Source organism: Bombina bombina, chromosome 3 (genome assembly GCF_027579735.1).
Source record: "Bombina bombina isolate aBomBom1 chromosome 3, aBomBom1.pri, whole genome shotgun sequence".
Taxonomy (NCBI): Eukaryota; Metazoa; Chordata; class Amphibia; order Anura; family Bombinatoridae; genus Bombina; species Bombina bombina.
This window is the reverse complement of record NC_069501.1, coordinates 966,579,246-966,605,809: the sequence shown is the minus strand read 5'-3', so window position 1 is coordinate 966,605,809 and position 26,564 is coordinate 966,579,246. Positions and strand designations below refer to the sequence as shown.

The window sequence follows — 26,564 nt, the reverse complement described above, 5'->3', positions numbered from 1 at the left end:
GGTGTACGGAGGGTAGATTAGGGGTTAAAAATAACATGCAGGGGTCAGCAATAGCGGGGGAGGCAGATTAGGGGTTAATAAGTGTAAGGTTAGGGGTGTTTAGACTCGGGGTACATGTTAGGGTGTTAGGTGCAGACTTAGGAAGTGTTTCCCCATAGGAAACAATGGGGCTGCGTTAGGAGCTGAATGCTGCTTTTTTGCAGGTGTTAGTTTTTTTTTCAGCTCAAACTGCCCCATTGTTTCCTATGGGGGAATCGTGCATGAGCACGTTTTTGAAGCTGGCCGCGTCCGTAAGCACCGCTGGTATTGAGAGTTGCCGTGGCGGTAAATATAAGTGTACGCTCCCTTTTTGGAGCCTAACGTAGCCCTTCTGAGAACTCTCAATACCAGCGTTGTTTAAAAGGTGCGGGGGGAAAAAAGCATGCGTAGCTAACGCACCCCTTTAGCTGCAGAACTCTAAATCTAGGCGTTAGTTTTAAATAGGAATTATTTAGGTATTAATTGTAATTTTTATTTAGATTTATTTTAATTATGTTCAAGTTAGTGGGTGTTAGGGTTAGACTTAGGGTTAGGTGTTAATAACTTTAGTATAGTGGTGGCGACGTTGGGGGCGGAAGATTAGGGGTTAATAAGTGTAGGTAGGCGGCGGCAACATTGGGGCGGCAGATTAGGGGTTAATAAGTGTAGGTAGGTGGCGGCGATGTCAGGGGTGTCAGATTAGGGGTTAATAAGTATAATGTAGGTGTCGGCGATATCGGGGGCGGAAGATTAGGGGTGTTTAGACTTGGGGTTTATGTTAGGGTGTTAGGTGTAAACATTAATTTTCTTTCCCCATAAGACTCAATGGGGCTGCGTTACGGAGCTTTACGCTCCTTTATTGCAGGTGTTAGGCTTTTTTTTAGCCGGCTCTCCCCATTGATGTCTATGGGGAAATCGTGCACGAGCACGTACAACCAGCTCAAAGCAGCGCTGGTATTTGGGTGCGGTATGGAGTTCAATGGAGCTCAACGCTGCTATATTGCCTGCTAACACCGGGTTTTTGAAAACCTGTAATAGCAGCGCCATAGGGAGGTGAGCAGTGCAAATAACTTGCAAGTTAGTACCGAGCCGCTCATAACGCAAAACTCGTAACAATGCACTACTGGGAGCTAGCTGAGCACATTGATAAACCATTGACAAGAGGCATATATGTGCAGCCACTAATCAACAGCTACCTCCAAGCTCCTGATCCTACCTAGATATTCTTTTCAACAAAGGATACCAAGACAAAAAAGAAAATGTGATAATAGAAGTAAAATAGGAAGTTGTTTAAATGCTCTATCTGAATCATGAAAGAACTAAACATGAGTTTCATGTCCCTTTAAATAGCGTCTGAAAGATGTAGCATCCTCTGCGTTCTTGAGTCAGATATCTGATATGAATAGGATATCTGTAAGAGAAATAGGATGGACACGGAGTAAAAGAAACATTATAAAAGGAATAGGGGCATTGGATGAATTAAAAGTGTGGGTTTAAAGTAAAGATGCTTTCAAGACTGGGAAATCATCAGGTTACAGATGTTAAAGGGACTGTTAGCTTAAAGGGATAGTCTAGTCAAAAATACTCTTTCATGATTCTGATAGAGCACTTTCTAATTTACTCCCATTATCAATTTTTCTTCATTCTTTTGGTATCTTTAACCCCTTAAGGACTGGGCATTTCAGACAAAAACTTCCCCAAAAGACCAGAGCATTTTTAGCATTTTTGCCATCACTACATTTAAACAGAAATAGAGCCTTTTTTATATTTACCTATCAAAACTATATATATATTTTTTTAGTAGACAACCCAAAGTATTGATCTAGGCCCATTTTGGTATATTTCATGCCACCATTTCACCGCCAAATGCGATCAAATAAAAAGAATCGTTAACTTTTTCACAATTTTAGGTTTCTCACTGAAATTATTTACAAACAGCTTGTGCAATTATGGCACAAATGGTTGTAAATGCTTCTCTGGGATCCCCTTTGTTCAGAAATAACAGACATATATGGCTTTGGCACTGCTTTTTGGTAATTAGAAGGCCACTAAATGCTGCTGCGCAGCACACTTGTATTATGCCCAGCAGTGAAGGGGTTAATTAGGTAGCTGGTAGGGTTAATTTTAGCTTTAGTGTAGAGATCAGCCTCCCACCTGACACAAGGTCACCCCCATCTTAAGTACTGGCAGAAAGTCTGCCAGTATAAAAATAAGTTGTTGTTTTTTATTATATATTTTCTGCAGGGTAGTATATCCCCCTTACCTCCCAACCTCCCTGATTCCCCCGAAACAGCAATCTAACACTCCCCCTCTACCTATTTGCCGCCATCTTAGGCAGCTGTCTGCCAGTACCCAGTTTGCTGCAAATTAGGCAAATTTTAAAAAACCCCCATTAAAATACCAATTTTTTCTGTAGTATAGCTGCCCCCCCTCAATAACCTACCCTCTACCAGATCACTTTCCCCCAACGGATCCCACAGAGTATACCCTCATTGCCTCTCCTCCCTTCTTCCCCCTTACTGCGACAAAACACCGTCTCTTTTTTTTTTTCGTCGCATGTAGCATGGCGTAGCGGTACCACCCGCTCCCGCCCTCTTCCCGCCCCCTCCAGTGATTACCTCAATTTATTGGTATTGCAAAACCACCAGTTTTTTTTATTTAATTTTACTTGGTTTAACCACGGCTGCCATCTTTGTGTCATGGTGCACAACAAATATTGGTTATACAGATATTTTACAGAAACCTCAACATCTCAGCTCAGGATGGTCCTAGCTCCTTGGAACAAAAACTGATCCCTAGAGCACATTACAAGTTACAAGAGCACATTACAAGTTACATGTACATACAGTATATAAACATTTTGCACATTCTTGTTCCATTGGCTTAAGTCCTAATGTAATGATGAATATCACTGAAAGTTCCACCTTTAGGATCAATTTATAATGGGAAGAGTTCAGGTCTCAGTCTTTAGGGGGGTACCTAGGTAAGTATAGTGTGTACACAAACAAAACAGAATGTAGAGGCACCAAGGATGAACGAAAAACATATCTTTAATGAGAAAAAGACACATGAAGAAAACAGGATAAATGCTTGAAAAACCTCAGGACGAGGTGAGGGTTGCAGATATCCACGTACCCTAACGCTGACGCATTTCGGCTGTTTCGTAGCTGTCGGGTACCTTTGCAGACACCTATTTAAATACTAAAACAATCTCTCAATGGTTAAAATGAACCACGTGGTTAAACACACCTACACCTCATCTGAATGGCCTTTATTACATAAGCCCTACGTTGTGAACCATAGTTACAAGAAATACAATGATCCTACACCAGACGGTGTTACTCTATGTCCAGTGATTTAAATAATCACTTGAAGGGAAATGTTCAATTATGTGCCAAATCCCCAACTTTTATATCACATTATTGTATTATGAATAACCGTCTGTAAACTATCTCTGATAACAACCATAGTAACTATTTCTGTACTACCTTCAGTCATAAAGTCAAGAGGTAATAGAAAAGGATTTTTTTCCTCCTTACTTTCCTGTGTGTGAGACTGAACAGCTGTCATGTCATAGGGGCCTATCTAGATATAATAAATATTATGGACCCACAGGCTAACACCAATAATTAATTAGGTCAAACAGAGTTAAACACACATCCAGAATATTTCCCTTTTTGAAATGATGGCTTCCCTGTCTCCCCCCCCCCCCCTATTGTCTGTCTTAACCACTTCTATAATGGTCCAAGACAATGATTTGGGATCCTTGTCATGCATATCTCTAAAATGACTCACTAGGGGTGTAGTAAGTTCCCCTTGTTTAATATTATTAATGTGTTCTCATATTCTAGTCCTTACTTCGCGGGTTGTTAAAACTGTATACTGGATTTCAAATAACTCACAGTTTAGCAGATAAACTGCATAGGTAGACCTGCAGTTAAAGTATGCTCTGTGTGAGAACGTCTCACCTGTATGTGTACTTCTAAAAGAGCTGCCTACCCTGGCATGTTCGCAAGCTATGCAATTTCTGTAGCTACATTTATAAACCCCTTTAAATCTCAACCAAGAGGATTCGCTTGCCCTCACATCTTTTAATTGAGTAGGGGCAAGGTAGTTCCCTATTGTTTTGCCCCTCTGTCAGATCATCATCCGCTTTCAAAATTGCCAAATGCTTACGTAGAATGTTGCACATTTGATAGTATTGCCTGCTGTATTGTGTAACGAAGGTTATTTGTTTAGATACCTTGTCTCCCCCTTTTTCTCCAGCTTTATCCTTTAGGAGGCTGGATCTATCTGTATCCTTTACCTCTTTGTGAATTCTCTCTATTTCCTGTTTTGGATAACCTCTCTCTAAGAATTTGCTAGTCAAATCTTTCTCATGTCTAGAGTGATCTACATCTCTGGTGCAGTTACGTTTTACCCTTGTGAACTGCTCCTTTAGGACATATCTGAACACTTGTTTAGGGTGGCTGCTCTCAGCATGTAAAAGAGTGTTCCCTGTGATGGGCTTTCTATATAATTCCACCATAACATTCTGTTCCTTTATTCCTCGCAGAGTTACATCTAAGTAATTTATCTCTAATCCACCGAATTCAAAGGTAAGCTGGAGATTTGCATCATTACAATTTAAGTATGTTACAAAATCCAATGCTCTATCTCTGCCCCCTTTCCAAACTATGAGCAAATCGTCTATATACCAACGATAATAAGCTATATCTGACTTAAAATTATTATTATCTCCAAAGATGTGGCACAGCTCACACCAACCCATATACAGGTTGGCATATGAGGGGGCAAATTTCGCCCCCATGGCCGTGCCACATCTCTGGAGATAAAAGGTCTGTTCAAACATGAAAAAGTTGTGTGTGAGCAAAATCTCCGTTATTCTCAGCACAAAATTTATAAATTCACTATCATAGCTGGTGGATCTCCTCAAGAAGAAGGCAATGGCTTCCAACCCACAATCATTGGGGATGGATGAATATAACGCTTTAACGTCTATCATTAACCAGCTATTGTCCTCCTTCCAAGTTATTTCCTCTATCTCTTTGAGGAGGAGTTTGGTGCCTCGTAAGTAGCTTAAAAGTTCTCCAACCAATGGCTGGAGTAAAGTGTCTAACCACTTTAAAAGTGGTTCGAGTAGAGAGCCAATCCCAATCTTTTGTACACATACAGGTGAGACGTTCTCACACAGAGCATACTTTAACTGCAGGTCTACCTATGCAGTTTATCTGCTAAACTGTGATTTATGCGACATCCAGTATACAGGTTTAACAACCCGTGAAGTAAGGACTAGGATACAGGAACACATTAATAATATTAAACAAGGGGAACTTACTACACCCCTAGTGAGTCATTTTAGAGATATGCATGACAAGGATCCCAAATCATTGTCTTGGACCATTATAGAGGTGGTTTAGACAGACAATAGGGGGGAGACAGGGAAGCCATTCTTTCTATAAGGGAAATATTCTGGATACACAGGCTAAAAACCAGGGTCCCCTGTGGGTTTAACTCTTAGTTTGACCTAATTAATTATTGGTGTTAGCCTGTGGGTCCATAATATTTATTATATCTAGATAGGCCCCTATGACATGACAGCTGTTCAGTCTCACACACAGGAAAGTAAGGAGGAAAAAAATCCTTTTCTATTACCTCTTTACTTTATGACTGAAGGTAGTACAGAAATAGTTACTATGGTTGTTATCAGAGATAGTTTACAGACGGTTATTCATAATACAATAATGTGATATAAAAGTTGGGGATTTGGCACATAATTGAACATTTCCCTTTAAATGATTATTTAAATCACTGGACACAGAGTAACACAGTCTGTTGTAGGATCATTGTATTTCTTGTAACTATGGTTCACAACTTAGGGCTTATGTAATAAAGGCCATTCAGATGGGCGTATTTATAACACATAGAGGTGGAGGTGTGTTTTAACCATTGAGAGATTGTTTTAGTATTTAAATAGGTGTCTGCAAAGGTACCCGACAGCTACGATTACAGCAACAGCTGAAATGCCTCAGCGTTAGGGTACGTGGATATCATCAACCCTCACCTTGTCCTGAGGTTTTTCAAGCATTTATCCTGTTTTCTTCATGTGTCTTTTTATCATTAAAGAGAAGTTTTTCGTTCATCCTTGGTGCCTCTACTCTCTGTTTTGTTTGTGTGGATTCCATGGATATGAAGAGAGCACAGATGAACTGACGAACTGCAATCTAGCAGCGGTCTAGCCCTCGAAGAATCGGCACCTTTGGGATTACGAACTGTCGGCTCCCCTCGATTTCCCCACCCCCACACTGACGTCACACGCTCACAACCACGGAACTCTGGAGACAGACACTCACGGACGGGTCTTTTGGATGGCGCACTAAGAGGGATTACTGGCCAAGGAGCACAGTTTGAATCTGAAGCTGAGTTACCCTGAATCGGACACTCACGCACCGTTTCCCCAGGACTGGCACGTTCTCTCCCCACCGTCATATGTGAGTGTTATCTATATTCTCTACCTTGTTGTGGATGTCTTCATTCTTTGAGGAGCAATGACTTTCTATATGGGGAGGGGAGGAAGATTTTGAATGCTGAATACAGGGGTGAAGATTATTGATTTATTTACATTATCTGTATATTTGAGGTCTATTGTGGACTTTTTGACTAACATTGCTTGACACCGTTTTACAAGTGTGTGTACCAAACAGATGCTGCAAATATTTTGTGCTATTTAAGTATAGTGTGTATCCTGGAAATTTAAGGTTTGATACTTTGCTTATTTTTTTTTTTATGGGGGTGAGAATGTGCAATTTTTTAACATTTCTCCTGAACTTCAGTTTGATTAACTCTGGTTACGGAGCTAGGGCTAGTAGTAATCTGAGGAAAAGTCTTCTTAATGCATTTTGAGACATGAACAGATGTAATATAAGTATAACCAATAATAAAAATGAATAGTAGTAGTCCTTTTTTTAATCTTTTTTTTGTGATATTCCAAGGGATTACAACAACGGTTACTGTTACTGATATTTCAATGTCAATTAGATTTCATGGTACTTACAAACTGAGGTAACATCACATCCTACCCTTGAACACACTAACTCCTTTTCTTCTGAGTGGTCACTTAATGTTTTTATCACAGGAGAAACAGCACCACAGCTCTGTTTATGACTATGTTTATTATTATTATTATTATTATTATTATCGGTTATTTGTAGAGCGCCAACAAATTCAGCAGCGCTATGTTTATCAGTAAAACACCTAAATGAACACTGTATTTCCATATTTGAATAAAATCTATTCCCGCATCACCTGAAGCTAACAGACGTTGGCTCCTAGCATCTAACATAAACATAATTACTGTAAAATAATGTTTATTTTTATTATTTGTTAAGCTTATATTACATTCATTAATTCATTACGTTCATTTCTAAAAATGCATGAATAAAGTAGGCTTTTCCCCAGATCTCTACTAACCCTAGCTCTGTAACCAGTGGAATCTCAAACTCAAAATGTTTACAGTAGAATACTACCATAGATAATGGTACCCTTTGTTGAAATTTAACTTCTTTCTGTGAAAACATACTGATGTAGGCTCAGGTGCGGGCACATGTCTTTAGCACTATATAATATAACATTGTGACACAATTGTACAAGATGTTGCTGCAATATAGTGTTCAAGACATGTGCACAGTCCTAAACTTTCCTCACGGGCTGGTTTCAACAAAAATAAAATAAAACTAAGGTTTTTAGATTTGATATTGTATTTTTATCAGGTTAATTATCACCTCTTACTTGCCCCTTTATGATCACCCACAGACCTAACAGCCTGTTGTGTATCCTGATCCTCTGAGCTAACTCCTTCTGTTAAGAATAATTTTTATAAGGGGTTAAAAATGCTAACAAATGCTTCTTAAATAAAGCAAAGCAGGCATGTGTACACTGCTTAGTATGTATAAATCAACATTTTTCATACTCATGACACTATACCTATATGAAATCACTACTCAGCATGTTTCTGTTAATGATGTATATGTTGATAATATTAGAATGGAAATGGTTATTAGTATTATTGTTATCATTTAATTGTAGGAGTACCAAAAGATTCTGCAGCACTTTAAACACATAAGAGGCAATAATATACCAGATGAATGAGTACAAGATCCTGCCCATGAGTTACCAAATGTTTTAGGTCACCGTACATGAAGCTGATTTACAGGATAGCTGGACTTGTGAGCTTATATGCTAAATGGTGCAAGAGTTGCAAATGAATGAAGAAGATGAACTGGGGTTAAAACAGGTTAGCGCAGATTATATGCATCCCTGAACAGCAGAGTCTTCAAGGAAAATTAAAGCATTGAAAGCTGAAGGAGAGTCTTGCAGGCCAAGGCAGATAGTTCCACAAGATTGGGACCAATCTGAAGAAGTTCTGTAGATGGAAATGTGAGGAGGTAACAAGAGAGGAGGACCTAAGCAGAGTGAAGGAATCAGGTGGGAGAGTATCTGGAGACAAGGGAAGAGATATATTAGGAGCAGTGTTATTGGTGGACTAGAATGAAAATAAAATTCTATAAAAAAAAATCTATTTGTGGTATTATTAGTAAAATGGAAATAAATAATCAGTAAAGAATTAAGCCTATAATGCATGAACATATTTATATGCATGAATAGGTCAGATAAGCATAGGTCTAATAACTGGTATGTTTTGTACATAAAGTGAAACCTAACTCATGCACCTATTTAAACAACCTCCATACATCATAAAATAATCTGTTATATATTTTAGCATTGCCAGCTTTGTGATTTACCTACCTAAAATGTTCTCGTGTCTCAACAACACTGTGTTGTAGATCTCCGTCTCTCTAAACCAGGACTGTTCATCTCGGGAAGAAAATATTTTGACAGCTACATTTTCCCCCTGCCATGTACCCCTCCACACCTCTCCATATCGCCCTTTACCTGTGAAATAAACATATTAGAGACACACAGTGTGATAAGGAACTCTCGCCAAAAACTCTATTTTGTAGGTTGCATTTCTATAGATATTTTGTTATTAACAATTAAATAAATTTTTATTTGCCTGAAAACCATAACTTTTTTTTCAATTGGTTTTCAAATTGTTTTTTATCTTTTTATACTAATCTAGTTTTATAATAATCATCAATATTGTTATTATTATTTTTCAGTGATTATAAAATATTACCTATAAAAACGTACATAAATAATAAACTTGATTTAAATTGTACCCTTATTCTCTCTACAAGTATGTGCTAACCTTTTGTTATTTGAATTCTATCTTTTCCTAATTCATGAGACAATTGAATATCAAATGTGGTGCTTTGAAAAAGCAGCGTTAACAGGTCCTAACGCTGCTTTTTCCCTACCGCTGCTATTATGAGTGTTGCAAGTTTAGGGGCACCGCACACTTCTTTGGCCTTACCGCAAAACGACTTACGTAAACTTCATAAAGTCTTTTTTCTATGGGACTTCCAGAGCGCTGATATTACGAGTCTGGTCCTGGGAGGCCAAAAAGTGAGCGGTACACCCTACCCCGTCAAGAGTCCTAAAGCATTTAAAAGTCAGTAGTAAAGAGTTTTATGGTACAACGCTGTAACATAAAACTTACAACTAAAGTGCTAAAAAGTACACTAACACCCATAAACTACCTATTAACCCCTAAACTGAGGCCCTCCCGCATCGCAAACACTGTAATAAAATTTGTAACCCCTAATGTGCCGCTCCAGACATTGCTGCCACCTACCTACATTTATTAATCCCTAATCTGCCGCCCCCGTCGCCACTACTATACTAAATGTATTAACCCCTAAACCTAAGTCTAACCCTAACACCCCCTAACTTAAATAAAATTAAAATAAATCTAACTAAAAATTCCTATCATTAACTAAATAATTCATATTTAAAAATAAATACACTTACCTATAAAATAAACCCTAAGCTAGCTACAATATAACTAATAGTTACATTGTAGCTAGCTTAGGGTTTATTTTTATTTTACAGGCAAGTTTGTATTTATTTTAACTAGGTAGAATAGTTAAATAGTTATTAACTATTTAATAACTACCTAGCTAAAATAAATACAAAAGTACCTGTAAAATAAAACCTAACCTAAGTTACAATAACACCTAACACTAGCTTAAACTAAACTATCAATAGCCCTTAAAAGGGCCTTTTGTGGGGCATTGCCCCAAAGTAATCAGCTCTTTTACCTGTAAAAAAATACAAACAACCCCCCCAACAGTAAATCCCACAACCCACACAACCAACCCCCCAAATAAAATACTAACTAAAAAAACCTAAGCTCCCCATTGCCCTGAAAAGGGCATTGCCCTTAAAAGGGCAGTTAGCTCTTTTGCGACCCAAACCCTAATCTAAAAAATTAAACCCATTCAATACACCCTTAAAAAAACTAACAATAACCCCCTGAAGATCGACTTACTGTTCTGAAGACCGGACATCCATCCTCAAGGAAGCGGCAGAAGTCGTCATCCAACCGGGCCGAAGTCCTCAACGAAGCCGGGAGAAGTCTTTATCCAAGCCGGGCGAAGTGATCCTCCAGACGGGCAGAAGTCTTCATCCAGACGGCATCTTCTATCTTCATCCATCCGACGTGGAGCGGCTCCATCTTCAAGACATCCAACGCGGAGCATCCTCTTCAAACAAAGTCTTCTTACTGAATGACGGTTCCTTTAAGTGACGTCATCCAAGATAGCGTCCCTTAGATTCCGATTGGCTGATAGAATTCTATCAGCCAATCGGAATTAAGGTAGAAAAAATTCTATTGGCTGATGCAATCAGCCAATAGGATTGAACCTCAATCCTATTGGCTGATGCAATCAGCCAATAGGATTGAGCTCACATTCTATTGGCTGATTGGAACAGCCAATAGAAAGCAAGCTCAATCCTATTGGCTGATTGCATCAGCCAATAGGATTTTTTCTACCTTAATTCCGATTGGCTGATAGAATTCTATCAGCCAATCGGAATCTAAGGGACGCCATCTTGGATGACCTCACTTAAAGGAACCATCATTCAGTAAGAAGACTTCGTTTGAAGAGGATGCTCCGCGTCGGATGTCTTGAAGATGGACCCGCTCCGCGTCGGATGAATGAAGAAAGAAGATGCCTTCTGGATGAAGACTTCTGACCATCTGGAGGACCACTTCGACCGGCTTGGATGAAGACTTCTCCCGGCTTCGTTAAGGACTTTGGCCCGGTTGGATGAAGACTTCTGCCGCTTCCTTGATGATGGATGTCCGGTCTTCAGAACAGTAAGTCGATCTTCAGGGGGTTAGTGTTAGTTTTTTTAAAGAGTGTATTGGGTGAGTTTTATTTTTTAGATTAGGGTTTGAGCCGCAAAAGTGCTAACTGCCCTTTTAAGGGCAATGCCCATCCAAATGCCCTTTAATTTTGATAGGACTATTAGATTAGGTGTAATTAGTTTAAATATCTTGTAATTTGTTTATTATTTTTTGTAATTTAATGTGGGTTTTTTTGTACTTTAGCTAATTTAATTTATTTAATTGTTGTTAATTTAGTTATTTTAATTATAGTGTAGTGTTAGGTGTTATTGTAACTTAGGTTAGGTTTCATTTTACAGGTACTTTTTTTTTTGACTAAAAAGACAATATTTATTTTCACTCTATGGTGTGTGACAAAAATTCTTGAAATTACTTAAAACTGACAATATATTATACAATAAACCTCATGGATCCATGATATAAAAACAATAAAATAAAATAAAAACAACAAGAATTTGGCAAAAAATACAATCCAAACCACAATGCGACCCAGACGCTCTGCGGACCCCCCGCAAAGACCGCGGCCCAAATGCAGACACAAACAAGTGTGGCGCAATCCCCCGGGAACACACACACAAAAACAGTGTGGTGCATCTGGACAACGCGCCAAATGCACGCACAACGTCCAAAGGGTGAAACAATGGTGGAAAACATGATCGCCAAAAATGATGAGCAAAAATGTTGTCATCATCATTCCCACTCATCACTCTCAACAATCACCCCCTCCACCACTACCTCACCCCTCAAACACCGTGCACACACCAGACACATCACCCAGACACACCACACTGCCTCCATGCACATATTCGCAGGGGACTGCACCACACCCACCCGCATCAACACTTGGCCACAATCCCTGCAGAAGGTCCACAGAACACCCGAACCACACTGTAATCCAGACCGCACCTGCCACCGAACTCTCACTGTTTCCACTTTCCTTTTTTTAATATAATTTTTATTGAGGTAATATATAGAGCAGTACAAAATAAACACTTACACAGGCCCTCAACCCGTAAGGGCAAATAGAAGTAGTATACAGTACCGCATAGAAACCAAACATTATCACATTATAAAGCATAGATAAAAGCATACATTTAAGTATCTAAAGTCAGAGGAAATGCTAGTATTGAAATTCTACCTATGTGATTATTAGAGCCAAAGAAGTAACCTCAAATTTTCGAATTAACATATAGGGACACTTTTAAGCCCTTGGGTCTATAAATGTCCAGATGTATGTAAAGCTTTCAAGTATATAGCATATAGGGCCATATTGGAGCCCTAATATATAGCACACTCCTCAAACTAAAGAGACCACACACGGGTCCCTAACCACTAGAAAAGGCACATAAAAAGGAGGAGAGTAAGACTAACATTATATATTATAGGAGTGTGAATATTACTAGCCGCTACATTGTGTCAGCCATATGTGGAATATCAGGAAAATTAAATGGAATCTGTGTTCCTGAGTTTAGTTGTTAAACAAATACTAAGGGAAGACCCTTAGGGGGGAATCGGAACCAGCCAACTAATAGTATAAGACTAGTCAAAGAGGACTGTGAGGGCAGGGAGTTCACAACTAACCCATGTACCATAGCTAATGCATACCCAGGTATAAGCAGTTAAGGGCTATCCTTGATGTTTTACAAAAATATATACGCATACAATTAGCTTTGAGAGATCTATACATGTACTAAGTGGAAAGGGATATGGGGAGCATAGCAAATCACATAGCGAAACTGCTTTAACTCCATCTACATGAATACAGAAGGACTATGACTATAGCAGCCAAGTACACTAAATGAACCAGTTGGGTATAAATGTTGGGCGCTGAGTTATATTTATAGGAAAGCATGAGATGGATAATAAAAACACCTCGAATGGGCGAGTAGATACATATAATGCTATTATTCATCTTAATATAAGTGGTCTAGGAGACTATATTATAATTTTGTATCTAAAATACTTCTATATGAGGCTATATCAGTACATATATGGCATGTTTGCTAGGCTACCTCGGCCGCAGGCAGCTCAGCAGAAAAAGTAGAAGCCATTTACGTCTCAAACCTAGCTCTACTATTATTATATAGTAGCTCCAAATCTGGTATTCGCATACATAAACCAATATTTTATAGTTAACATTAGCAAATAAGTGCCTAGGGTGCATATAAAAGGAGCTGATTATTATGTATTAAAGATCTAATAGGAAGGGTAAGAGGTGTTTAGTCCTGCCTAACCTGGACTTCAATCTACTGAAGAAAACCCCAAAATATGTCGACTTGGAAGCAAACCATAACATCTAGTAAATACATTAGACTAAAGGCAGTCCATCAGCTATAGAAAACACAGCGTATATAATAGCACTCTTAACAGAACGTATATGTTAATGACGCAAAGGGGCATAGATAGATAGCAAAAAAACTATATTAGAAATGCTAAGCCATTTTATGTCTATAAACTGATAATAAAAGTACATTCACATAAACCAAGTAAGTCTCTGCGTATGTCTTATTAGTCTATCTCTCTCCAATTTGTCCAGTAGCGTGCTGCCTGTCTGATGTAGTACCTTTACCTTAAAATATAGACAGAGCACTCAATAAGAAATATGGAAATGACAATAAAACTAAAATGAAAAAGCCAAACAATCATGTATATATATATATAGACTAATACTAGGAGAACATTCAAAATAACCAAATAAGTCTCTGTGAAGGACTTAGTATTCTACCCCACTCCAGCTTTTCTAGCAACGTGTTGCAGCAGAGTTAGGCAGAATTTCCTCCACTTCCTAGGGGCGATGTAAAATGTCATCCAGAAATATAAACTAGAGTTCTCAGCTGCCCGGGTATAGGGCCCCTCACCTCTGACCGTAGCAAAGTAAAATGGGACACTGTGATGCCTTGTGACTCGACTCTCGTAGTAGCCCATAGTCCAGTTCGATCAATCAGGACGTCCGACACATCTTTCCAAGAATTGGCCATATCCCACGAGGTTAAGACGGCCCATACACAGTTATACCGATCAGCAACTTGCTTCTGTTGTGAACCATCTACAGGCATTTCCTGAGATGGTGATACAGTCGACGGTTCTCAGTCTGAGTTGTCGGTAGAAGATCACTGAGATTTCGAATTACAGCCACTTCAAAATTATGAAAAGACAACTTGCAGGCTTAGTAGGAGTTCCTCCAAGTTGAAAGTTATGGATATGTAAATGGAGTAGTTGGGGTTGTAGTAATAAGTATTGATCACTATAACACTGGAATGCAATCCGATTAGAATAGGAGATTGATGAGTGGCGCCAAAAACCACTCCAACTAACGAAACTCAGCCAGCCCTTTAGGCCTCACCATACCGCTGTTCACTTAGTGGTTGAAAAGTAGCGTTATATTGCCTTGGTCAGGATACATGAAGAGCGATAGTATCCCAATGTTCATCAGTAGTTTTGGCAGCATAAAGAATAGTAGATATACAAAGCTATTAGTTAATAAATTTAGTAAATAATCAGGAGCTCTTCAAGACTGCGTCTAGCTGCTTCGGTGCCAAGCTCCGCTCCCCTATTTTACAGGTACTTTTGTATTTATTTTAACTAGGTAGTTATTAAATAGTTAATAACTATTTAATAACTATTCTACCTAGTTAAAATAAATACAAATCTGTCTGTAAAATAAAAATAAACCCTAAGCTAGCTACAATGTAACTATTAGTTATATTGTAGCTATCTTAGGGTTTATTTTATAGGTAAGTATTTAGTTTTAAATAGGAATTATTTAGTTAATGATAGGAATTTTTAGTTAGATTTATTTTAATTATATTTAAGTTAGGGGGTGTTAGGGTTAGACTTAGGTTTAGGAGTTAATACATTTAGTATAGTGGTGGCGGCGACGTTGGGGGCGGCAGATTAGGGGTTAATAAATGTAGGTAGGTGGCGGCGATGTTAGGGATGGCAGATTAGGGGTTAATAATATTTAACTAATGTTTGCGAGGCGGGAGTGCGGCGGTTTAGGGGTTAATATGTTTATTATAGTGGCGGCGACATTGGAGCAGCAGATTAGGGGTTAATAAATATAATGTAGGTGTCGGCGATGTTGGGGGCAGCAGATTAGGGGTTCATAAGTATAATTTAGGTGGCCGCAGTGTCCGGAGCGGCAGATTAGGGGTTAATAAATATAATGCAGGTGTCGTCGGCGGCAGATTAGGGTTAATAAGTGTAAGATTAGGGGTGTTTAGAGTCGGGGTTCATGTTAGGGTGTTAGGTGTAGACGTACATTTTATTTCCCCATAGGAATCAATGCTGCGTTACTGAGTTTTACGCTGTTTTTTGGCAGGTGTTTGACTTTTTCTCAGCCGGCTCTCCCCATTGATTCCTATGGGGAAATCGTGCACGAGCACGTACGACCAGCTCTCTACTGACTTAAGCAGCGCTCTACGCTCACTTCTTGCCTTTTAACGTCGGGTTTGTAAAAACCCGTAATACCAGTGCTGCATGTAAGCGAGTGGTGAGAGAAAACTGCTCGTTAGCACTGCATAGCCTCTAACGCAAAACTCGTAATCTTGCCGAAAGTTTTGTTCATTTAAAGGGACACTGTACCCAAAAATTTAATTTAGTGATTCAGATTGAGCATGGAATTTTATGCAAATGTCGAATTTACTCCTTTTATCAAATTTTCTTCATTCTGTTGGTATCTTTATTTGAAATGCAAGAATGTAAGTTTAGATGCCTGCCCATTTTTGGTGAACAACCTGGGTTGTCCTTTCTGATTGGTGGATAAATTCATCCACCAATAAAAAAAGTGCTGTCCAGAGTACTGAAACCAAAAAAAAGCTTAGATGCCTTCTTTTTCAAAAAATGATAGCAAGAGAACGAAGAAAAATTGATAATAGGAGTAAATTAGAAAGTTGCTTAAAATTGCATGCTCTTTCTGAATTACAAATGAACAAATTTGGGTTCAGTTTCCCTTTAATGATATACTATAATGTTTGTATACTTCTCTTATATTTCAATACAAAAATAAAATAAAATAATAGCTATACAAATATATATGAAGTTACACAAACAGAAAGCATCACAAGCATTTAACTGATATGTTCTCTAGGGTTGCCATATTGCCGCTTTAAGGGGGGATAAAGAACAGAAACAAGTGGGCACGGAGAGAAATGTCCAAATATTTATTGAAACCGGGAAAGTAATTAGCAAGGCTGAGCATAAAAGCAATACAGAATAATATGATATATCAGCGCTAAGATATACCTTAAGCTGTGAATCACAAAAGGGGTCTAACCAATCCCCTCAAAAGAACAGATACTAAAAAACGGTGTTAGTGATCACAGCGCCGAAAAGGCTAAAAGGTATGTACACACAAACGTATAGGAGGACTAGATAGATTTTATAGATTTTATTTAATACAGAATGGTATAAAAACAATGCTAGTTGAAATAATCATAAAAAGCGGTATATCTGATTCTCTTCTTGGAGGTTTAAAACAGACAAGTTAGCCGGCTATTAGAGAAAATTGTTACATTAACTCCGCTGGCAACAATGTTAAAATAACGTTAAAATAACTCAAAATGATACTTAAAAATACAACATAATACCTAAAAATAGCCGTACAATTCGACCCTTTCCCCAAAGGATTGGGTGGACTAGGGTATAATTATCCTTAAGTGGGCGCGGTCAGAAACCCACTACTGATTCAAACCTTTGAATAGTGGCAGCAATATTTATTGGTGACGCTATTTAAAAGGCTATAGAGCTGATAAATAAAGTGCTAAAGATGGAGCACAGTAGATGTCAGTGAAGCTATGGATCCATATCTATAAATTGGCCGCAGTAAAGATTCAGAAATGAGAGTGCTTGACAGAAGCCGCACTCGATTTGGAATCTATGACACTGACCCCTGGCTACAAGGGTTGCTACGATACCGAAAGATGTTAGATATATAACACAAGGTGGTGAGTGTAAACTACAGGGAAATACCAAATTGCAATACAAAATAATAATAACAGGGGTAACACAGATCTATACAACAGTGAGATCGTAAAACGAGTGTGTGCAACAAGTATGTGCAAATGCAAAGATTCAAAAGTTAAAACGTTTTCACCAACAAACTTAGCCACCACGAACGTTTTAATCATTATTATACTCCACTTTTTCTTCTATTATAAACATTTTTTCCTTATAACAGCAGGAGTTTTTCTTATAACAGCAGGAGTTTATCTGGATTTTTCTAGTGTTAACGCACAGATTTTTCACTGACATTGCTCAATCACACATTTTTGTTCCACACAGCATTGCTCCTTGTCACCATTTTTAACTTTTTTACCTTTTTTGCACACCTTTTTTAACTTTTATACCATTGTACACGATTGTGGTATTATTGTCAGCATTTTTTACTTTTGAATCTTTGCATTTGCACATACTTGTTGCACACACTCGTTTTACGATCCCACTGTTGTATAGATCTGTGTTACCCCTGTTATTATTATTTTGTATTGCAATTTGGTATTTCCCTGTAGTTTACACTCACCACCTTGTGTTATATATCTAACATCTTTCGGTATCGCAGCAACCCTTGTAGCCAGGGGTCAGTGTCATAGATTCCAAATCGAGTGCGGCTTCTGTCAAGCACTCTCATTTCTGAATCTTTACTGCGGCCAATTTATAGATATGGATCCATAGCTTCACTGACATCTACTGTGCTCCATCTTTAGCACTTTATTTATCAGCTCTATAGCCTTTTAAATAGCGTCACCAATAAATATTGCTGCCACTATTCAAAGGTTTGAATCAGTAGTGGGTTTCTGACCGCGCCCACTCAAGGATAATTATACCCTAGTCCACCCAATCCTTTGGGGAAAGGGTCGAATTGTACGGCTATTTTTAGGTATTATGTTGTATTTTTAAGTATCATTTTGAGTTATTTTAACGTTATTTTAACATTGTTGCCAGCGGAGTTAATGTAACAATTTTCTCTAATAGCCGGCTAACTTGTCTGTTTTAAACCTCCAAGAAGAGAATCAGATATACCGCTTTTTATGATTATTTCAACTAGCATTGTTTTTATACCATTCTGTATTAAATAAAATCTATAAAATCTATCTAGTCCTCCTATACGTTTGTGTGTACATACCTTTTAGCCTTTTCAGCGCTGTGATCACTAACACCGTTTTTGAGCATAAAAGCAAACAACCATAGGGCAGGAGATATGGTCTTACGCGGTTCGGCGAAGCATTGCCTTACTCATAGACCTGTATGTCCTAGCACCTACCGACAAGTATTTAAGCAGATCCCTGCAATATAATTGGCCAAAAACCAAGGTAGGGTCTTAAAGTTGTACACACACAGCTATTATGTAACATATATAGGTTTAAATGAAGCTAACAAAGCTATACATTTTATCATAAATTATAAAGTTATAATGTTTGATCTACATTCTGAAGCTGGTGTCATAAAACAATTATAGATCCCTTTTCATCAATACAATACAGAAAAAAAAAAGATTAAAAAGAAAAAGGAATACCCTCAATGAAACAACTGTCATTAATTTATCATGGAGAAAAAATTCCAAAAGATTTTTAATATATTCTTATATAAAAACGAATTAAGTTTGGCAGCCTACTTAAGACTAGCTGAATATCCAATACATTTAATTGCAAATAATTAAAAAGTATATGGTAAAACACTAACTCCATGTTAAATTAATAACATCAGTTTCAATGTTGAAACCCAGGGGAACCAGAGTCTCAAGATTGAAAATCCAAAAAGCCTCTCAACAATGACTGAACATCTCCCCTTCTAGGAGGCCGAGTGACTTTTTTAATAACAAACTATTTAAAGTCATTGGTGAGTCCTTGATGTTCAATGATGAAGTGAGTAGCCAAGGCCAAACAATATATTGAATTTTCAATGTCATTTAAGTGTTCTCTGATACGGTCACGTACTTCATGTATAGTACGGCCTATGTACTGGTTTTTACAGACTTGGCACCGAGCTAAATATATTACAAATTTCGTTCTACAATTAGTAAATGTATCTATAGAATACACCTTTTGCGTTGTATGAGCTTGAAATGTCTTACATATTAGGGTGTGAGAGCATGCCTTGCATGTTCTACCACCACATCTATAGGGATATAAACTAATAATTGCGTAGAAGCCGCCAAACCAATGCTAATAATATAAAGTGCTGGTCATAAGTGCAAAATTGAATGCAAAATACGTGCAATTATATTATGAGATTTGATAGAATATTTCAATACTAAAAAGTGAGAATTCAATTCAATATAACCACTTGTATGTAAGTATATACCTTACGTACCACTTAAAACTACAGTGGCAAAATAAACATATAATGCAAAAGTGCAAAGGTGCAAATATTGCAAACAATAGCCTATAGAGCTATAAGTACAAATAAGTGTGAGTTATAAGTACAAAAATGTGTAATAATGTTACAGATTGCAAACACGTGTAAATTGTGAGTATCAACATTTTTTAACAATGTTACCAATTACAAACACAACGTATAAATGGTGACAATATGCGATCAAAAGTGGAAGTTCATATGACTTATCCAAAGATATGTAGATATGTCCCAAATACTTCCAAGGGTACAATCCACAGTGTATGGATGTGGGCGGCAGGCTACTTCTTCCAAAAGCTTCCTGGTTATCATGTCAAGTCGTCTAAAGATATCAAAGAAGAGGAAAGAAGAGGAAAACCTGAGGAAGCGGTCAGGCAAGACCGTGAAACGTTGTGTTTTAATAATAAAGTCTTTATATATTTTAGACTTTTTCCACAACTTTTATTTTAATTCTTCTTAACTAAAGTGAGTTTTATGCGAACATATTATACGCGCTGTGAATTACAGCCCTTCAGTGAACAAATCTGCTGTGAATTACAGCCCTGCATTGAACAGACCTTCCCTGAGATTGGCAGATTATCAGCCTTTTGGACTAGAAGCTGTATGAACTGCACAAGAGAAAATTGTCTGTGCGACCTTTAAGAGTCCAGGAGGCCTGTATAGCACTTCACAAGTGCTTGCAATCTTGTAAGTACATTAGTATTTGCGCTGGTATACATTTGAACTACTGAATGGGCACTATGGTGGTGCCTTCTTCTTCTTTCTTTTGACATCCATAGGGATACTTACATGATAACCAAGATGATTAATTCTTCTGTTTATTTTTGTGCCAAGTAGGACTGCATGATTAATCACGGATGCGGTTTTAAACCGCAATTAATCGCCGCAGTTTTATAACCGCGAGAGTATGAGATTTTTTGAAAAATAAATAAATCTTCAGATGTGTCTGTACTGTATTGATTTGTATGTGATTTCTTGCAAACCAGCTCCATCTAGTGGTTGCTTTTAGCACACATTTGTAAAATGGCTGTTTTACTTTCTGTTTGATCTCAGTAGCAGCCAATCAATCTATAGAAGTCTAAAAGCAGAGGTCATGCAGGAGACTGAAGAGGAGGGAAAACCACTTACTTATATTTCCCCCTAGGGATGTCTGCACTCTGAAACTTAGGGTATGTAATCATTATGGAACCTCCCACACAATCTCTTGCTCTCTGAGAAATGGCTCAAATAAATATCAGATGCAGTTAACCCCACGGCTGCCAAAAAGGTTAAAACTGCAGTCCCCTTTGCTAGCAAGCTTCTGGGTTAACTGCATCTACAATGTATTTGATATCAGCAAGGCACAGTATTTCTGAAAGGAGCAGCCCCCCACCCTTACTGCTACACCCCTACATATGTGTGTGTGTGTAACTGTGTATGTGATTTTATATATATATATATACACACACATATGTGGTTTGTATTTTTATGCTCCCAAAGTGTATTGGACACTGAGAAACATGTACATTAAGATTCTGTAGTGTTAAATAAACTTTTTATTGAAAAATTAAGGTGTTATAGTAATTTTTAAGAAAATCTCTATTAAATCGCAATCGCATTTTGTTTTGTTTTTTAAAAATCGTGATTTTTACCCCCATATCGCCCAGCCCTAGTGCCAAGTCATACTAGGGGTAAGCATATTACCCAAAGACTTATTTCCCCTACTTACAAATTGGCAGCCAGACCTAAAAGTGTCAGCTAACTCATGATCACCCAACAAGATAGGGAGATGTTTTTTCACTATCTTACACACTTGGTTATACTCATTAAAGAATGTAGTAACAAACATCAATTTGTGTTCCTGTGAATTTGTCATATTCCTATTTTGCCAACTGTTGTCAGTCTTAAGAAGGGAATCCCTATTAAGGTCTTTAGTTTCATTAAATACTTTTTCTATGGTATGAGATGGATAACCCCTTTGTTGAAGACGTAGTTTCAATGCATTACTTTCTTTCAAAAATGCATTATAGTCTGTACAATTTTGCTTTATGCTTTAAGGGGGGACACATATGAAAAATACATAAGTCAGGGTTCTTATAATGGAACATTATTCAAACATTTCTTTAAACCGTCCCTGACATATGCATTTTTCATAAGCGTCCTCCGTTAAAGCAGGAATATGGCAACCCTATCTCTACCACAATGTCCATAATTTGGCACGAATATATGTAAGCAACCACAATAGCTATCTTATTGCTCCATATCTATATCTATGTATTGTATTTACAGCATTGGCTCAGTGCGTAAACAATGGATAGCCCTCGACAGAATTTTTTATCACACATACATTTATCCTAAAGCATTTTTAAAAGAAAGTAGAAATTATATTCTATCATGTCAAAAGACAGAGACTTCACTACTTTTATATATATATATGCAATCAAATCATAGCTTGATTTAGTCACAGTACAGAGATGTAAGACCCTAAAGCTGACCAGCATTCTAACACTTAATAATAAGCTATGGCATATAGATCTAAAAAATATATACAGTATGCACTTAAAAAGACATTAAACACTGAATACATTTCATGAACACCCCTTTAATTATATGTGCTGCCCACTTTGGAACCTAGATTACACTGCAGGTATCTGAAAGAGTTACTGCACATGTGCAAACAAGTCAGCACTGGAATGCATTGAAATCTAGATTTCAACATGGTGGCATATATGACTAGAGGGAGGTAGGAAAAACATAATTTATGTAAGAACTTACCTGATAAATTAATTTCTTTCATAGTGACAAGAATCCATGAGCTAGTGATGTATGGGATATACATTCCTACCAGGATGGGACAAAATTTACCAAACCTCAAAATACCTATAAATACACCTCCCACCTCACTCATACCTCAGTTAAACGTACAGCAAATAAGTGAGGTGTATAAAAAGGAGTAAAAAGCATACAAAAAGAGGAACTGGGAAAAAAATAATGTGCTTTATAAAAAAAAAATTCATAACCACAAAAAATAGGGTGGGTCCCATGGACTCTTGCCACTATGAAAGAAATGCATTTATCAGGTAAGTTCTTACATAAAGTATTATGTATTTTGATGGGGTGTAGCGCCAAAGACGAGCACCTATAGCTCTGAACAGTAGGCTAACTAGCTAGCTTGGAAAATGTACTAAGAAAATATACTAAGAAAATAAATGTGTTCAGAGCGCCTCAAATGGGCGAGATGTTGTACAATGTGTAGAATGTGTATTTAGAAATATTTTAATTGTAAATCTAGAATAAAACATGCCACAGTGGGTACAGTGGTAATAAATGACAATAAAAACAATAAGATGTGGATCCACTTTTGTACAAATTAAATATTGAATATATCTATATAAAAAACACTGAATATAAAATGATACAGAGGCAATAATAATGGTAGCCCCAATAAAAATATGAGAAAGTTAAAATTCCAAACAATGTCTGAATGAAATCAATCCAATGTGTGGATTAATAAAATGCAGTAAATCAAATGAATGGATTGCTGATATTGACTAGGAGGAGGATACCGTAAGAGATATTATGTACCAGTGTTGGTGGTGATAATGTGTATAAAAAGGGAGTGAAAAATTATGCTTAGTGATTGCAAATATAAAGAAAACAGACAGTGTCAACTTGCTTATTCAAAAGTGAAAAAAATGATGTGAAAAATTGAAAAAATTGCAAAGGAAAAAATGAAAAAATGCTGCTCAAAAAATGAAAAAAAGAGAACAAAGTCAGTGATCAAAGAAAAAAAAAAAAGGAAAAAAGAGAACAAAGTCAGTGATTGTAATCCAAGAAACAAAATCCTAAAAAAGGCTAAATGTGAAGATCCAAATAAAAGTCAAAAGTTAATAATGTGAAGAAAAGGAAATCTTATTTTCCTAGTGGTGAGAGTCCGTCTGAGGTTCCTGATGGTGAGAATAAAGTCAAGGGTCTTTTAGGTCAAACCCAATTAATGGGCTAGTGTTCCTGTTCCTGATGGTGAGAACCTTTGGTGGTTGGGAGAAACTCCAATCCAAAAAAATGTTTTTCTTTTTAAATCATAAATTAAACCTAAAAGCAAATAAAAACAACAATAGTGTAGATGGTACTAAAAACTTATATAAAATCAGAATAGTGCTTACCAGCTGTGGTCAATGTGTTTCGGCATCCTCTAGGCCTTTCTCAAGACTGCCAGCTGGTTGTCAAAAGTGTCCCTTTTGTAGTGAAAAGTTTTGCGCCAAAAAGTGTGTTTTGGAGCGTGGCTAAAAACCGGAAGTGATGTAGGGTATGTAATAGAGTAATTTTTAAAAAAAAAAAAAAACTTTACCCCAAAAAAATAAATAAATAAATAAATATTAAAGTGGCTCCTTTTCTATTAATTACTCATTTCATTGGGCATAGCGTTTTGTTTAGAGGTAGTGGAATAAAGTGACTTGTAAAACTTTTGTCACGTCGGCTAGGAAAACAGATACTATCCTTTAGAACTGTATTCAATAAAAATTGACCTTTAAGAAATGCGAGTTATTCTGGTCCAACTGGTCCAAATGTTTATATATATAGAATCGATTGGCTTATCAAAAAATTAAAAAATTAAATGCTATCCTTTGATACTGAATAGCTTGTCTCGTTAATGTAGCATATGTAGTTAAATTGAGCATATAATATTTAAATGATAGTGAGATCGAGTGACTTCAAATGTTTTTTTGCGCAAGCTGGAAAAAAAATATGTTATTCTTTTATGTTCACTATAATATGACATTTATCAGATGTAAAAAAAAATAAAAAAATTTGGGGGTAAAGTTTTTTCAAACTGTAATGTAGTATACCTTATCAGGATTCCTTTGCTGATAGGTCTAGAAGTGTTTAAATTGACATTAATAAACTACGATGGCTTGTCTACTAACTACAGATAATTTATTGAACCTAGAGAGTCACTAGAGAGGGAGGGATAAAATAAAAACAGCTATTTCCGCTTAGAAATTAAATCCCCAAAAATATTTAAGTTTTCTTAAAAGTTAAAAAAAAACTCAAATCAGAGGAATTAGACAACTGCCTGAAGAACCTTTCTACCAAAAGCTGCTTCCGAAGAAGCAAACACATAAAAATGGTAAAATTTAGTAAAAGTATGCAAAGAAGACCAAGTTGCTGCTTTGCAAATTTGATCAACTGAAGCTTAATTCTTGAGAGCCCAAGAAGTGGCAACTAATCTAGTAGAATGAGCTGTAATTCTCTGAGGCGGAGACTGCCCCGCATCCAAATAAGCTTTGTGAATCAAGTCTCAACCAAGAAGCCAGAGAAATAGCAGAGGATTTCTGATCTTTCCTAGAGCCAGAAAAAATAACAAATAGACTAAAAGTCTTTCTGAAATCTTTAGTAGCCTCAACATAATATTTCAAAGCTCTTACCACATCCAAAGAATGTAAAAACCTTTCAAGAGTTTTCTTAGGATTAGGACACAAAGAAGGAACAACAATTTCCTTATTGATGTTGTTAGAATTTACAACTTTAGTCAAAAAAAAAATAAATGAAGTCCTCAAAACAGCTTTATCTTGATGGAAAATCAGATAAGGAGACTCACAAGAGAGCAGACAATTCAGAAACTCTTCTAGTAGAAGAGACAGCCAAAAGAAATAACACATTCCAAGAAAGTAATTTAATGTCCAGAGAATGCATAGGTTTAAATGGAGGAGCCTGTAAAATCTTCAAAACCAATATTGAGACTCCAAGAAAGAGAAATAGATTTAATAATAGGTTTAATATGAATCAAAGCCTGAATAAAACAGTGAATATCAGGAAGTTTAACAATCTTTCTATGAAATAAGACAGAAAGAGCAGGAATTTGTCCTTTCATGTATTTGCAGACAAATCCTTTATCCAAACCATCCTGAGAATTCTAAAAGAATAATCATGATTTGAACACCATGAAATAAGGTTTTTTTTTTCCAAACCCGATAATAAATTCTCCTTGAAACAGACTTACGAGTCTGTATTATAGTGCTAATAACTGGGTCAGAGAAACCTCTATGACTAAGCACTAAGCGTTCAATTTCCATGCCTTTCCATGCCTTCAAATTTAGAGATTTGAGATCCTGATGGAAAAATGGCCCCGTAAACAGAAGGTCTGGCAACTGAACATCCTGACAAGGTCTGCATACCAAAACCTGAGAGGCCAAGCTGGTGCTATCAGAAACACATAAGATCGTTCCATTATGATCTTGGAGATCACCCTTGCAAGAAAAACCAGAGACGGAAAAATGTAAGCAGGTTGGTAAAAACCAAGGAACTGCTAGAGCATCCACCATCTCTGCCTGAGGATTCTTGGACCTGGAAAGGTATCTGGAAAGCTACTTGTCTAGACGAGAGACCATCAGATCTATTTCTGGAAGACCCCACATCTGTACAAGATGAAAAAAAAACACATCTGGATGGAGAGACCACTCCCCCGGATATAAAGTCTGACGGCTGAGATAATCCCCTTCCCAATTATCTATACCTGGGATATGAATCGCAGAAATTAGACAAGAGTTGGAATCCGTCCAAGAAAGTATCTGAGATACTTCCTCCATAGCTGAAGGACTGCGAGTCCCTCCTTGATGATTGACATATGCCACTGCTGTGATATTGTCTGTTTGAAAACAAATGTAAAAGTTCTCACTTCAAATAGAGGCCACACCTGAAGAGTCCTGAAAATAGGATGGAGTTCAAAAATATTGATTGGTAACCTCGCCTCCTGAGGCTTCCAAACCCCTAGTGCTGTCAGAGACTCTCAGACAGCTCCCCCACGTGAAAAACTTGCATCTGTTGAGAATACAGCCCAGGTAGGACGAACAAATGAGGCCCCCTGAACAATAAGGTGATAGTCCAACCAACAAATCAGAGAGAA

The 26,564-nt window shown here is 37.3% G+C and overlaps 1 protein-coding gene across 1 annotated transcript in view; it reads right to left on the bottom strand.

Moving 5' to 3' along the window:
- Nucleotides 1-26,564, bottom strand: part of ACVRL1 (activin A receptor like type 1) — a 256,334-nt gene that overhangs the window by 118,217 nt on the left and 111,553 nt on the right. Inside the window, exon 6 of the mRNA XM_053708027.1 lies at nt 8,824-8,970. Within this exon, the coding sequence (XP_053564002.1) occupies nt 8,824-8,970 (147 nt within the window). The remainder of the gene's footprint in view (nt 1-8,823; nt 8,971-26,564) is intronic.